General features: G+C 50.5%; 2 protein-coding genes across 11 annotated transcripts in view; one reads left to right on the top strand and one right to left on the bottom strand.

The window, feature by feature from the left end:
* PALLD (palladin, cytoskeletal associated protein) overlaps window positions 1-14,727 on the bottom strand; it is a gene marked incomplete at its 5' end in the record, with an annotated part of 365,468 nt that overhangs the window by 71,950 nt on the left and 278,791 nt on the right. Inside the window, one exon of one of the 6 annotated variants that reach the window (XM_082402091.1) lies at window positions 7,371-7,509. The exons of the other annotated variants lie outside the window; for them this stretch is intronic. Of the gene's footprint in view, window positions 1-7,370; window positions 7,510-14,727 lie in introns of those variants that run through there. 6 annotated transcript variants of the gene reach the window in all.
* LOC309633373 (uncharacterized protein) lies at window positions 7,630-14,228 on the top strand. Of its 5 annotated transcripts, XM_082402167.1 has the most exons (4): window positions 7,630-8,642; window positions 9,478-9,571; window positions 12,195-12,255; window positions 12,890-14,228. In XM_082402167.1, exons 1-4 carry the CDS (start codon window positions 8,628-8,630, stop codon window positions 13,074-13,076), a joined length of 357 nt encoding a protein of 118 aa, XP_082258293.1. In that variant the 5' UTR covers window positions 7,630-8,627; the 3' UTR covers window positions 13,077-14,228. The 5 variants fall into 5 exon arrangements, 1 of the variants encoding a protein (XP_082258293.1); XR_014247470.1 differs by having other exon boundaries at window positions 9,333-14,228; XR_014247471.1 differs by lacking the exon at window positions 12,195-12,255 and having other exon boundaries at window positions 7,630-9,571.

Here is a 14,727-nt window from a genome sequence, read left to right as displayed (position 1 = left end):
AGCTGCTGGAACACCCTACAGTCGCCCTGGGTGCACATTTCCCAGTGTCATAATCCCCCTGCACTCGGAGGGGAGGCCCCAAGGGCTGGAAAGAGAAACCAGCCAGAGCCTGAAGGGCCCGGCCCTCCTGTAACTGCACCTTCGGGAAGTCACAACCAAGTGCACGCTTTATACTTTCAATCTGTCCAGCGGAGGCGTCAGGACACCTGCCCTGCAAAGGCCCTGGACCGGCAAAGGCCCCGAATTGTTAAATGAACGAGAGCTTGGCCTGGGTCTCACACTCTCGACCTTGATATGCCTGTGAAGGGCGAACACTCGGGCTTTTCTAAATCTCGAAATATAAAAATAATTCCAAGTAACTTTTCCACCGTTTGTACCCTGGAGCAAGGATGCCGACCTGGTAGAGGAGAGTCTGGCCGGCGGTGGCGGTTACTGAACGTCCCCAGTGGCTGCTGAGTGGTTCTGAGGGGAAGCAGTGCAGTTCTGTACGTCTGCAAACTGACAGCTCCCGCTGGCTGTGCACGAAGAGGGGCCAAGGATGCCTGGACTTGGACAACTTCCGTCTCACCCCCCGACGACATTCCTGCCTTTCAGAGAGATCTGCAGGCTTAGGTACCACTCTCTCTTGCAAATAAAAGCTCCGTTTTGGAGAGGCAACGTCCAGCTCCTCGTCCCGTCCTGGGCGTCCTGCCCTCACCTGCCGGGACAGGCTTACAGGTGCTGGTGTGGACAGTGTGTGCTCAAACCTCCTGCTATGTGACACAACCTCGTGACGCGGAGGGCATCTGCTTTCGTTTTCTCTCTTAATGAGTGCCTCAAATAAATATTTCTACAGATCCACATGTCACTTTATACAAACACATCCATTTACAGTTAGGAAGACAAGGAGAAAATGAGGCTTTACCAAGAAAAACCACACATTTTTCCAACTCCAGCTTTGAATTAGTTCACCTGTGGTTTTACTGGGATATGCTTTACTTCAACACTCTTTCACTGGGCAGGTTTTTCAGACCTTAACTTAGTCAAGTGACGGATCTTGACGTCACCTTCAAATACAGAGTCCAGCTTGCTCACTGTCTGTTCTCCCGTGGGCAGAGCCATCTCCTCCCAGGGCTTTCATCGTGGTGACCATTCCCTCAGCTCTGTCCCCACTCTGCCCTCTCAGAACAACACACATGGGTGTCCACCTGCCCCTGCTCACCTCTCTTTTGTCCAGCACCCGACCTGCCTTCCCCTCAGGGCTGCTCCACTTCCTGCCCGCTGCTCGGCAGGACCCTGGACGCAATCCCCCTGCCTCACCCCTCAAGACCATCAAGGCCAAGGGCAGTCAAGTCCACCTTCTAACCCCAGTAAAGGGTGACTCCGACCCCTCCAATCAGTTCCTTTGCCACCAGCTGAGTTGAGACCGGTGTCCATTTCCTGCCTGATTCTAACCATCCCGGGGGTTCTCCTGTCTCCCAGCTGACCGCCTGCACCTGCCCCAGGACGCCCAGCAAGCAGGAGCGAGCAAACAAAAGCAGAAGGCATCCCTGCTGTCCTCACCCGAGGCACCACGCGGGCAGTGAGGTCTGATTCAGGTCGCTGCCGGAGAGCGACACAGAAGAGCCCACAGTTAAGAGCTGTTTCAGAGTCTAAGACTCGGGCTCAACACTGCAGAGACGAGATGAGCTCGGGGAAGTAACTAGCCACAGAGGAGCCGCTGTCTGAGGGGCTCTAAGTGCCAGAGCACCTCAGCGGAGGGAGCGACTACTGTGACGATCAGGGTAGAGAGAAGACGTCTGATGACATTTCCGGGTCAGCGTGTAGGAGGCTGACCGCACTCACTCAGCAAACACTGACCACCGTCTACCAAGCACAGGGTTCCTCCACATAAGGGACACACAGAAGACTAGCAGACGGCTCTCTTCTCTCCTCGGGAGGTGAAGGGGGTGGTGGGGTTCTGGGGCCCCAATACAGGAATGTCATCAGCACCCGACCTCAGGCAGACCCTGAGGGCACATTCCACCAGCCAGGTGAGTGCCACACCTCCTCTGCTCAACCGCCCAGCCCCGCCAAGGTGACGACCTACTTCCTATTTCACTGAAAAAACAGGAAGCCCTCACTGCTGCGTCCATCCACACCTGCCCCCTGGCCCGCGGACCCCGCCTTCTTTCCAGAACCGCAGAAGAGCCATCTCTCTGCCGTGCCCTGACCCCAGCCTGTCCTTCCGTCTCTCCTGACCTTTGATGGGCAAGGTGAAGCCCTGCGTCCATGTTCCTGGATGCGTCCCCAGGCACCCGCTGGGGTATTTACAGGGACCCACGAAGGCGGTCCACACTCCCACAGCGGCCGCTACAAAATACGAGGGTATGCCTGGAGCACGGACGCTGTAACGCTCCCAGACGCGCTCTGCCCGCGCACAGCCGCTCTCACAGCCGCTCCCCTGCCTGTGCTCTCTTTCCCACGGGACTGATGCCAGCCTCACTCCAGCTCCTCCTTCCTGGCTCTGTTTTCCCCCAGCACAGGACTACCTGAAGCCCTGGATGTTTAGTCTGTTTCTTTATGGTTTGTCTCCCATCTCTACAAGACAAGCTGCACGAGGGCAGGGGTTTTTGCCTATTCGTCCATTTGGGTCCCTACTTTATTCCCAGAGTCCAGCCAGCGGCCAGGCCACGGGGCTTGTTCAACAGCAGCTGTCCAGCCCTGCCATTTCAGAGCTGTGTGGCTCTGGGCACATTCTTACCCTCCCGAAATCTCACTTGCGTCCTTTTTAAGATGGGGGTGCTGATGGTACTTACTACATGGGACTGTGGTGAGGGATAAACGACGTAAAGTGTGTTAAACACTTTAGCACATTTTCTGGTAGGCGGTAACTGCTCTATGGTATGTATCATATCGTTATTCAGGATATTATAAGCATACATCAGCATCTAAGTTGACCTGAAGTCTGTCCGGTCCCCAGGAGGTATTTGTTTGGGAATTTAGTGCACTGGCATCAAAAAGAAAAACAAAATGCCTGGAAGTCTGCTTTCTTGCTATTACTCACGATTCCATTTAAAACCAACCCTGACTTGAAAACACTGAACGGACAGCTCACAGGGCTGATGCCCAGGTTCTAGAGTAAAGACGCTGCTCAGTAAGGAGGTCGTGTCAACCAGCAGGCAGCCCACGTCAACTGGCCATCAGAGCAGCTTCCCCGGCCTGGCTGATGGACAACGGGCCTCAGCTCGGCCCTGTCACCCGTGTCCTTCCCCCTCTGGTGCCAGCTACTGCTGTCCCCACCCCCCAGCTCTCTGGTTCCAGGCTGGGGGGTCTCTGTTAGCACGGGGGCAGTATGAAAGGAAACGTATCTCTCTGTGCCTTTACTTCCCCTTTAGGGTTTACATGGAAAAAGACAAGGTGGGGTCCTTCTTGCCATCGTTGCTGGGATTAAAAGTCGTTTAAAAAAAAAAAAAAATCACGTTGGAGCTCTGAGTGCATTTTCCCACAAAACCATGTCATATATAATGGCTCCATTCGATGGTACTATGAGTAAAAGCAGGATACTCTGACCTGTCCTGGAACCCCACCGCAAACTGACGTGGTTTCAGTGAAAGGGCGTGTTCAGAGTTCCCAGCGAAGGATTTACAAACGCACATTCAAAACCCAGCCCAGGCGAAAGCGGAGGGTGCTGGCCCCCAGTGGGCCTGGCAGTTTCACGAAGGCGGCACACGTGTCATGAAGAGGGGGTGACGCCTGTGAGCCTCACGCACGGTGGTCCAGTGCTGCTTCCTTCCAACGTGGATGGGCACCTGGTCCCCGTTTTCTGACACCAGGAAACGTGGCAGAGACTGCTGCGTGCCCCGCAGGGTCTGCTTAACCAAGGTCCCTTCCTCCCTCCCTGCCCACTGGTGAGACTTCAGTGTCTACTCTTCTTACTTGGTTTTGTCTGGTTTTTTGTTTTTAAATTGAGTAATTAATTAATTTATGGCTGTGTTGGGTCTTCGTTGCTGCGCACAGGCTTTCTCTAGTTGTGGTGAGCGGGGGGCTACTCTTCGTTGCGGTGCGCGGGCTTCTCATTGTGGTGGCTTCTCTTGTTGTAGAGCACGGGCTCTAGGCACACGGGCTTCAGTAGTTGTGGCGCACGGGCTCAGTAGTTGTGGCTCGCGGGCTCTAGAGCACAGGCTCAGGAGCTGTGGCGCATGGGCTTAGCTGCTCCATGGCATGTGGGATATTCCTGGACCAGGGCTCGAACCCGTGTCCCCTGCATTGGCAGGCAGATTCTTAACCACTGCACCACCAGGGAAGCCCCTTGTCTGTTTTCTTATGAGTCTATTTCTAACACTTCTATATGGAAAAAAAATTGCAAAGTTTTGCCAAAAATCCAAAAAATGGTCATTTGCTCATTTCTTCTGGCTGACACATTTTGCCTGCAAATGGCAGCTTCTCCCTTAGGAGGAAATCTTTTCCATCAAGGAAGCCTTCCCGCCTTCCAAAAGCCCAAGCCAAGCTGGAAACCAGCATCGTTGCTTCCCGCAGGGGGAAGCTCTGGCAGCTGGTCGCCCACTCCGTGGAAGGACTCGGAGCTGCATGAACCAACCACCCGAACTCTCAGCCTACCTTCCGGTCCTTGTGATCCAAACACACAAGTAAGAGAGGCTCACCTAACCGGAACGGCGAGCGTCACCCATCATGGTTGTCCCTAAAGCACATGAGCAGCAAGCAGCAAAGACGACTGCTCAGGGAGAAAGGTGCCTTTAGGGAGTCAGTGGGGCTGGGCTGAAAACTGTGCAGGGCACTGGCTTCAGGGGGCGTTTCTCCTTCCTGACCCCTCAGGCCCTCCTTCCTTCCACTGTACCTCCCCACCTTTCCCACAAGGCTGGGCTAGCTCTCGCCAGTCATACAGTCTCCTTGGAGGAAGCCTTTCTCATCCAGCATCGTTAATTCTTCATCCTTCGACACAATCTGATACAGAGCTTCCCAGCAAAACAAACCCCGTGAGCGAGTGCAATCTCGCTTTTGTAGAGCAACCCGAGAGGCGGAAAGGGGACGGCCCGAGGACCTCACTCGACCTCCTACCACCCTGTGTCTCAGAAGAACATTTGCGGAGTGAGCTACCGTGTGTGAAGGCAAGAACACGTTCACAGGAGAGTGCAGTGCTCGTCAACGTTTTGGTGTCTACCTCCCCCATTTACTTGAAAAAGAGAGTCATTTTGCCAAATAAGAAATCGTATAGGCATTTTGAGAAGCACAGTGAACTTCCATCACCTGATGTTTATCTGGATCTTCTGAAACAATTGCTGAAAAAGCACATCACATGTTGATATGAAATTGTTTACAGGGAAATGTACGCAAAAGAGAAAGCAATGTCTAAAACATATTTTTACTGTTCCCAGTGACTGTGAAAAGAAATCCGGAAAGTGGGGGAAGAAAAGCAACAGCAGTTTGGACGATCAACAGCTATGTGACCAAATTAACAACTTCCTTTTGAAATAATGACTCCAGCACCTTGAGCAGTATGGACTCCTTGATAAGTTCCAGGAAATACTTTATACTTAAGTAATAATGAGTGATTTCAAAGATAGTAGAGTGTAAGATTTACTACAGTCTAGGGAAAATATTTTGGGGAAAAAAAAGCAACTATGCTCAAAAATAGTATAAAGATTACAGCTCTTGAGAAAACAACACAGTAAAGTTTTTTAAAGATCAACTGCAAGGCAATGCAGTAGGTGGCATTCAACTCTTACTAAAAAGTTTTCAAAGTCAACGAAAACCCAGAGCCCACAAGCCTCTAATGAAGCACCCCAGGGCTCCTATAACCAGGACACCGACCTCTTGTTTTCCAAGTCAGCGTCCTCACCTGGGAACACACTGGGTGTGCAGTTATTACACCATTTCAAGCAGGCAGGCTACTGGACCACACCAGCTGTCAGAATGTTATGATTCACGGGCTTCACAGCCACAGAATACAAAGCTGTGTGATTGTCGACCACCTACCCCGAACTCTTCACCCAGAGCACCAAGTGTGCACACAGCCAAAAAGACGGTTAGGATGCTGGCGTGCTTGATTATTCACTGTACGTGCCTAGTTTCTTAGTAACAGATGTGGTGTGGGCACTGGGCAACCCAGCCCAGTCCTTATTCAAAACACAAAAACTACAATAAGTGTCAGATAAATCTTATTTTATATAAAATAAATAGAAGAAATAAAAAACATAGCTTAGAGATTAGTTGGAAAATGTGTCGATTATATATTGATTATATACCTCTTGCCTATTTGAGATACACCCACTGTTAAGGATGGACTAACCACGTGACTTACTCTCCCTTCAGGTCGGACTCCGGACTCTTCCAATCGCTCCAAGGCACGGGGACCCCTACTCTCACCCGCAACAACGCAAACGCACGTGAACAGACCAGGGAAAAAATAAAGTTCACTCAAACCTCTCATCACTAAGTCCAAGTCCCCCAGCTCTTGAAAGAAAAAGAGTCCTCTTCCGTTGGGGATGGAGGAAGAGCGCACGAAGCGGCTACCTCTGCACTGTGAGCTCAGAAACATCCCCCACCCCCCTCCCCGATGAGCCCGGCCAGCTCTTCCTCAGACAGTGGCAGTACTGCGACGGGGCCCCTCATAACGCCAACCAAGAAAATGTCCTCCAGGCCAGAGCTGGGCAGTTTCCGAGGCTGCTGGGGCCGCTGCTGAGCCTGGGGGGGGCGGGGCGTTGGGGGCGGCATCCCGAGGGCAGGTCACCCAGGAACCGAGCCTTCCCGCCTCCCAGGCGAATGTCTGTCCACGCGGCCCCTCCCTGGGGCCGCAGGGCACACGCAGCTCGGGCTGGCTCGGCTCCTGGGGACCGGGGTCGGAGGAGCTCCGCGCGCAGGGGGCCCCCGGCCGCCGCACTCCGCTCCCCGGAGCCCCGCGCGCTCGCCGCCCCGAAGGGAAACCAGACCCGGGCAGCGGGACCGCAGCCGCGGGGGACGCTGCCCGAGGGCCGCCGGCTCCGCGCCCCGAGCTCCGCGCGCAGGCCACCCGGCCTCGCCGCTCCCCCAGGCCGGCGCCCCCCGACGCCGTGCGCGCGGGCTCTCCGCGCACCAGCGCCCGCAGAGAGGAGGGTGCGGGGCTGCGGGGCTCGGGAGGGACGGACCCCCTCACCACACCCCGCCGGCGACACGAGGAGGTCACCGCCCGCCCCCTCCCCGCCAGCTCTGCCGGCAGGCGGTCCGGGGCAGCCTAGCCTCTCCGGCCCCCGCACGGTCCGAGGCGCCCGAGCCCCTCTGGAGCCAAGCCCTCTGCGCCGCGCTCCGACCGCAGGGCCGGGAGGGCTCCGCCAGGGGCCGCGGCGGGGCGGGAACGCGGGGCTGCTGCCCGCCGGCCCCCTTTTCCTCCCCTGCCCCACCCCACGCCGCCCTACCTGCCGTCCGGCCGTGCCCCGCCGCTCCGGGACCCCCAGCGTGCGGGAGGACCCGCCGTGGACCGCACGCCGAACTAGACGCCTCGGCGACTCGGGAGGCCTGACGCCGCGCCCGCGCGCCGGGGCAATAAGAGTCCACGGGCGGCGGGGGCGGGGAGGGGGCGGGGCGGCCTGGGCCGAGGGGCGGGGAGGGGAGGGGGGCGAGAGGAGGGGAGAAGGGGGAGGGGAGCGGGAGAGGAGGGGGAGGGGAGAAGCGGGCTGCCCCGCAGGTTGGCCGCGCGCCGCCTCCGCCTCCCGGGTGGCAGCCCCCGCCCCGGGCAGCACCTGGACGAACGGGCTTTCCCGCCGGCACTTCCAGGAGGGATGGATAACGGGAAAGAGTTTAACTTCTTTTCTAGGCCACTAGGGATGTTGGCTGCATGTCGGGTGATTTGCCCCAGGTTTTGAGTTTTCTCGTTTCTGGACTGAGAAGGAAAGTCCAGGACCTCTGCTCCAGGGCGGCATTCCAGCGGGATGGAGTGACACCCGGCGGAGGCGGGGGCGGCCCGGGAGGGAGGGGCTGCGGGCGTCGGGCTGGGCCGGTGGGTCGGAGCCCAGCTCCTGCGCGCCATCACCTACCATCAGAAAGACTGTGCAGCACTTAAATCCCAAAGCACACTGATCGCGTGGAATGCTTCTTACTTTTTTAAGGAAGAGAGAGGATAATTTCTAGATTTCCATTAACCGTTTACTCTGTTCCGCTTATCAATGCGTCACTGAATTGCGGGGCCCTGAGGGGACGAAGCGCAAGGCGCTCTGGTTTAGCAACGGTGCCTATCCTGTGATCTTCTGTCGTAAACTTCTAGAGGCCCTGAGTCACTCGTTTTAAACTACTACGCGGAAGTTTCTATAGAACTGTTTCCAAGGAGGAAATGGACTCATTAATTCCACAATTAATTTCTTATGTAAAATGTGTGACTTCCCGTGGGCTTACCCCTAAGTCCAGGTCGGCGACTTCTCCTTTCACTAACCCAGCTCAGAACGCCGCTGGCTCCGCACATCCCCTGCAGTTGGGTTAGCAGTTATTTCTGGCCTGTGCCTCCTACACCGCGTGCTCCCTGACCTTCAAGTCCACATCTCCTCTACACACCAGGAACTGTCACGAACATGAATGGATGAATGCTAACACATCGCATCTACTGAACACCCATGGTTGTGTCTAGCCCTTTCTGTAAAATGGACACCAAGAAAACGCCAATAGATGCCATCTAGGTTTGAATGCCAGTGGCCACGGTAACTGGTCTAGTAATTCTGTTCCTGTCTTCAGTATTAATATCGAACAATAGGGTTTCTGGGTTCACAGCCCTGAGACAGAAACTCTACGTCTCTCTCTCTCCCCCTGAAATAGTGTTAATGATTTTTAGATTAAAAATGATGTCTGTAAAATACTCAAACAGTAAACCCAAAGAGGATGGTTCCCTGTGATTCAACCCTCAAGAGATAGACATTGTTAACAGCCTGCAGTATCCTCTTCCAGACTTTTCTGTTTGTGCATTTCAACACATATTCAACACACAGATTAGATCATCATTTCCATATGATTCTGTAAACTACTTCTTTTTTAACCTACAATATACCGTAGTCATCTTTCCAGGTCTACTACAAGGCATTATTCTCTTTTCAATTTCTGCAAGGAACAGGGGTAAAAAGCTCAGTACATCACTGTTTAACTTTGCTTTTCTTTCAATTTTTGGTGTGCTCACTCCCGGGCAAATGGCCATTAGGGCTGCAAGAATGACATCAGTGGTGCACTGCAGGGTTTTCCAGAAGGCTGCACTTGACATTCTGAAGTGGGAGTTAGGACTCAGTGGTCTGTGCCATTAACTGTGGAAGTCTGGAGTTTTAAAAAATTTTCATAGCAATGGGATTAATTTGATGAATTTTAAAGCTACAGTTCTTAAGTGTTGTGATTTTATGATTTAGGAGTCCGTTCTCAACGTAAGCGCAGAAAGAATGAAATGGATAAGGCTGAGTTACCAGCACCACAAGCTTGGGAGAGTGTGTAGGAGGAACTAGACCCACAGGGTTGGTGAACTACCAGGAAACATCCAATTCCTCTCCTCTCCAGAGGCAGCAAGGAAGGATGACCCAGAGATCCGCCATCACTGCCTTATTTCTACTACAGGAGCCCAGAAATGTGAACCAGTTTCAACTTCTCACAGGTCAGATCTGGGAGGATTTCAGAACTGGTGCAAAATACTATGTATTTTAATGCTTTCAACTTTTAAAGATTTTAGGCGTGCAGAGGGGGAGGCGTGGGTACATCTTAGCTATCACTTTGGCACGTCCAAGATTTGTGACAACTGTTATCAATACTGATAGGAATCCTGCCAAGCTTGAGAAAGAACATGCATCCCCTTGTGTACTCCAAAGATCCTGAGCAGGAACCTTCTCCTTAGATTTTCTCCTCTCTCTCCCTGAGCCAAAACTTAGAGCTCTGTGGCTTTAGGGCAACAGGAAGGGGTAGAGAACACACCTTCATCCACTCATACCCCCAGGGCTACACTCTGGGACTCCCACTGGCCCCCGGGAGCATCTGGCAGAATCTCCTCTAAGGTTCCTGTCTCCAGGGTCACTTTTGCACACTTGGGCTCAAACACCTGTGGCTTCAAACGTGCAAATTTAATCTGAGATGAAGTAATTTGCTCAATTGTCTGTTTGGGGAGGAGCGTGGAATGGGTGAAGTTAATCCTTCAAATCATTCCTTGTTTCTCCTTTTCACATTCTCAGGAAAAGAATGAAGCTCAGGGTGGTTAAAAACTAAAACAGCAGCAAAAGACAGCTCAAAACAAATGGTATTCACTGAACAAACAAGATCCTGGCAGGGAAGCCAGCCACAGAGATCTGACGGCTGGCAGGTAGCACACGGCCCCTACCTCAAACATGCTCGGCATTGGTGATGATATTTTATAAAGTGGATACGATAAGCAAATCAAGTCCATGCCTTCTCACCAGATGTCCACTAGAAAAACTACCACCACAAGTCAAGGCGCCCAACCACGCTTTTCCAACATGTAAAGCCAAAATCTACATTTTCCTTCCTTTTATTTACAGGTAGCAGTAAAAGAACATTAGTATATCTTCAGGCATTTTGCTTAAAATAATATTTTAATGAAAAGTACCAAAACCTTGAGATTTTCTCAGAAGATTCTTGGCCAATGGTCTGGCATGTATTTCCGCCGAGTGATTGATGGTGAATGTAACAGATGTTCTGATAGCAATTCAGCATAAGGGTCTATTTCCACTCACTTCTGGTGCTTTGATATTATTTTTAAAAACCTGTTGATTTAGCTCTTGCTGTATTTTTAAAAGGTACAAGATCTTGTCTCAGTGGCCCATTTCTTCAGTTGTAGAGATTACTTTTGCAAGGAATCCCAACCCCATTCAGCAAACAAGAACAGACTAGGAAAATAGTAGAGCAGTTACTGATTTTACCTGATACTGGTTCCAACTAATATTATTTTTCAGAAAATGTTTCTGAGAGGAGAATGCTTAAGATCACCTTTCATTCTATTCATGTTTAAAATGAGCACCTTCAAGAAGTCTTGGGGGCTTCCCTGGTGGCGCAGTGGTTGAGAATCTGCCTGCCAATGCAGGGGACACTGGTTCGAGCCCTGGTCTGGGAGGATCCCACATGCCGCAGAGCAACTGGGCCCGTGAGCCACAACTACTGAGCCTGCGCATCTGGAGCCTATGCTCCGCAACAAGAGAGACTGCGACAGTGAGAGGCCCGTGCACCGCGATGAAGAGTGGCCCCCGCTTGCCACAACTAGAGAAAGCCCTCGCACAGAAACGAAGACCCAACACAGCCAAAAATAAATAAATAAATAGCATTCCCTTTAAAAAAAAAAAGTTACTCTTTAAAAAAGAAGAAGTCTTGGACCACTTTGGATTTGCACTCTTTGTAATTAACTGCAGCATTTTTAAAGAAACATCTGTTTCCGTATCAACAATTACCAAATTATTTTAACGGAAGTGCGAAATCTTTAAAAACGTGGGTCTTCTCAGGAGGCTAAGCCCCGTGCAGTATCTGACCATGAATGTGGACTTCTGGGGGAGAAGGAAAGGGCAAACCTCCAAGGACAATTCATACTTTCAACATAAAAACACAGTGTGTATCCCACTGGCCAAGATAACTTTCTGGCTCTTTGGTTTGTACATAACTTTTTATTAAGGGCAGGGAGAAAGGCCAAGGGGAAAACAAAGGGGATTGTGTGTACTTGTGTAAAAGTGACTAGAGCCCAGTGGACGTAAAACACTAAGTGAGAGGGAACACGGTCCCCAGAAGGGCTGCAGTCATGGAGGTTAAAGAAAGATCGTGAAGTTGTAAACAAAAGAACAGACTGAGTTTGCCAGAGCAAACTAGGCCTTGAACCTGCAAAGGACTCCAGGGGAATCACAGATTCAGACCAGCAGGGGCCTGAGGAAGGGTGCCTGAAAGGGCTGGGCTCTGGAGACAAGACAGCCCGGGTCCATCCAAGGCTGTTGCCGTGACCTTGAACTCACAGAGCTCCTGTGTTCTCATCTGTAAAGTGGAGGAAAGGCATTTCCCTTGGCTGGCCCGAACGAAGATAAACGAGACACAGGGCTCAGTACGTGGTGGGTGGCCTTGGTTTTCTTGCCCCTTTAATGTGTATGTTTATATCCTTACAGTATCTAAGGAATTTTTTTTTTTTTTTTTTTTAACAAAACACAGTACTTACTTAGGAGCAGAGTAAAAAGCAATAATCTGAGATGGTGCTGATCATTTCACACACATTCTCCCATTTTATGTGCCTGTACAAGCCATGGGAGGTACGGCTGTTACCATCACGCCCCCTTCATGGAGGACAGTGGCCACGGAGAGGTTAGTAACCTGCCCAAGGACACAGAGCAGGTCAGGGGAGAAGCAACAGCATAGACTGTTGACTCCAGAACCCAAACTCCAGGGATTCTTAACTTTGGAGTGAAAAGTACATACATACGGAAAGTCCCTTAACAACCTCGGGACACTAAGATCTCCATTAGTGAATCCTTGTTCTCGCCAAGCTGCATTGTGCACAAGAACGTCTGCTTGACTTGAAATAGTTCAGGCAGCTCTAAACATGTCCTGCTTCACCCACAGAAGAATCTGACTCATTACTGAGTATCCTCTTCCAAATCAAATGAGCTATGCTGGCTCCGACGGAATCACCCACAGATTCCACATGGATTACTGAAAAGGCAGAGTCAAAAGTAGTCTTTTGCCTTTTTCTGTGACTCTCCTGAGTGAATGATGAAATACTGCTATGAGTTGGCTTGTTAGTTTAACTCCATCCTGTGTAAGAAAAACCTTCAGCTGAGTCCTATAAATGTAGTCACTGATAACAGACACATAGGCCATAATGTCACATTTTATATTAACTGCAGTGGCAGTTCATGAAGTTATGGGTGAGATTTCTCTTAATACTGTTACCTCTGGTGACACCCTAACAAGGAATCTTGTGTTGCTTTTTGTGCAGATTCCTTTGGATGCTTCGAAAACCTGCGGACCAGCCATCGTTCGACTGTTGCTTCCAGAAATACAGGATGTCGAACAACCTGGTGACGGATCTGCTGTGGGTGGTGCCATGGAAACCAAGGAGCCCAACAGGGTGCAGCCGGGCCCACGTGTACGGCGATGAAAAGAGGGCTGTTTCCCACCCCTGAAACCCTCCCCCTACCGAATCCGTCACTTCCTCAACTGGAGTATCCATCCATTCCCTTGAATTAATAAGCTAATCTTCTGGCTCAGATTAATGGGATTATGTTATCTGAAGTGCTTAATTTTCTTCCTTCAGGAAATACACAGGAATTTGCTTGGGTGCTGCAGGGGAAGGCTTTCTAGCAGAGATTTCCAGCTACTAAGAGGATCGTTGAGATTATTTTATGGCATAGATCTTTGACACAAAAAATGTGCGAACCTAGACTCTGGTACTGAAAGGGACTGAAGAGAGAGAGCGAGCGATAAGGGGAAGTCAAATATTCCAATTAAATGTTCTCTAAGAACAGAAATTTAATAGATGCATTTTATATTGGAAAATCCCCTGACTGTATACCCTAAGACACACAGAGCAAATATTTGGTAACACCGGTAATTTAAGAAATTAATTTATCTATATATAGTTTATGTGATTGATCGTTAAAACAATTGACTTAATATTGACACTGCCTGTTATGGGCCCCTGATACAACGAAGTACTAGATTTCAAGAGAAAAAAAATCAAGACCTTTCCCTAAGATTCCATTAGGTATAAGGAATATTCCCATTGTTCCAAAGAATTGAGATCGCTGCTCTTATAACAGTGCATCATATTTTTCTCTTTGCTGATAGTAACCTTAGAGTTAACTGACTTTGAGGTAATTTGGTCACATAATGGGATGATATCGTATCTTCAAAGAACGATTCAAAGAACCGAGTGGCCCAGCAGTGTTTTCAGATGGACTTTTTTTTTTTTTTTATAATATGCAATGAATTGTGATGAAATGTGGCACATGAAGCGTCCAAAGAGAGAAGACTATGCTGAGGGAAATCGGAGTTTAGGGCGCCCGTTTTAAAGTTGTACACGGTGCTCTGTGTAAAACAGATAACCAACGAGGACCTACTGTACAGCACAGGGAACTCTGCTCGATACTCTCTAATAACCTAAATGGGAAAAGATGTTGAAAAAGAATAGACACATGTATGTGTATAACTGAATTACTTTGCTGTACACCTGAAACTAACACCATGTTGTTAATCAACCAGACTCCAATATAAAATAAAAATTTTTTTAAAAAGACTAAAAACAAAGAAGAGCCTCAGTTTTCTCATCTATAAAATGAAGACACTATTATCTTCCTTGCATGATTGATGCAAAGATTAAATGAGTGTAAGTAAACACCTAAAAACAAACAAGCAAGTTGTAATTTCGGAGCAAAGTTGACAAAGTGACATTTGGAAAGTAAAGTTTTCAACGCAAGAAAAGCAGAAAGACAGCGTCCACCATAAAGACTAACTTCAGCCCTACCTCCTTCAGACCAAGCCTCTGCAGAGCACAACCTCAATTTAAAAAAGCCTCGCTGGAGATGGATGTATTAGCGACGGGTCTAGACACATCTCAGCCACTGTCACTCTCAGGTCCTGAGCCGACAGGCGGCAGCGTTAGATGCCGCCTTCCCTCGTGCGCAACGGGCAGAAGCCTGGCCTAACTTTGGTGCCACTGTGCCCTTGTGACACTCTACAAAGCCTCTGTCCCAGCAGTGGATGGACCGGCCGGACAGAAGTTCTCCTCTCCGATCGGCTCCATTTCAGAGCTCAGAGGCGCATCGCAGGGGGAGT

The sequence above is a fragment of the Balaenoptera borealis genome, assembly GCF_965194805.1.
Source record: "Balaenoptera borealis genome assembly, chromosome: 8".
Lineage (NCBI taxonomy): Eukaryota > Metazoa > Chordata > Mammalia > Artiodactyla > Balaenopteridae > Balaenoptera > Balaenoptera borealis.
Note: the sequence above shows the minus strand (reverse complement) of the source record. Positions and strands in the feature narration are given on the sequence as shown.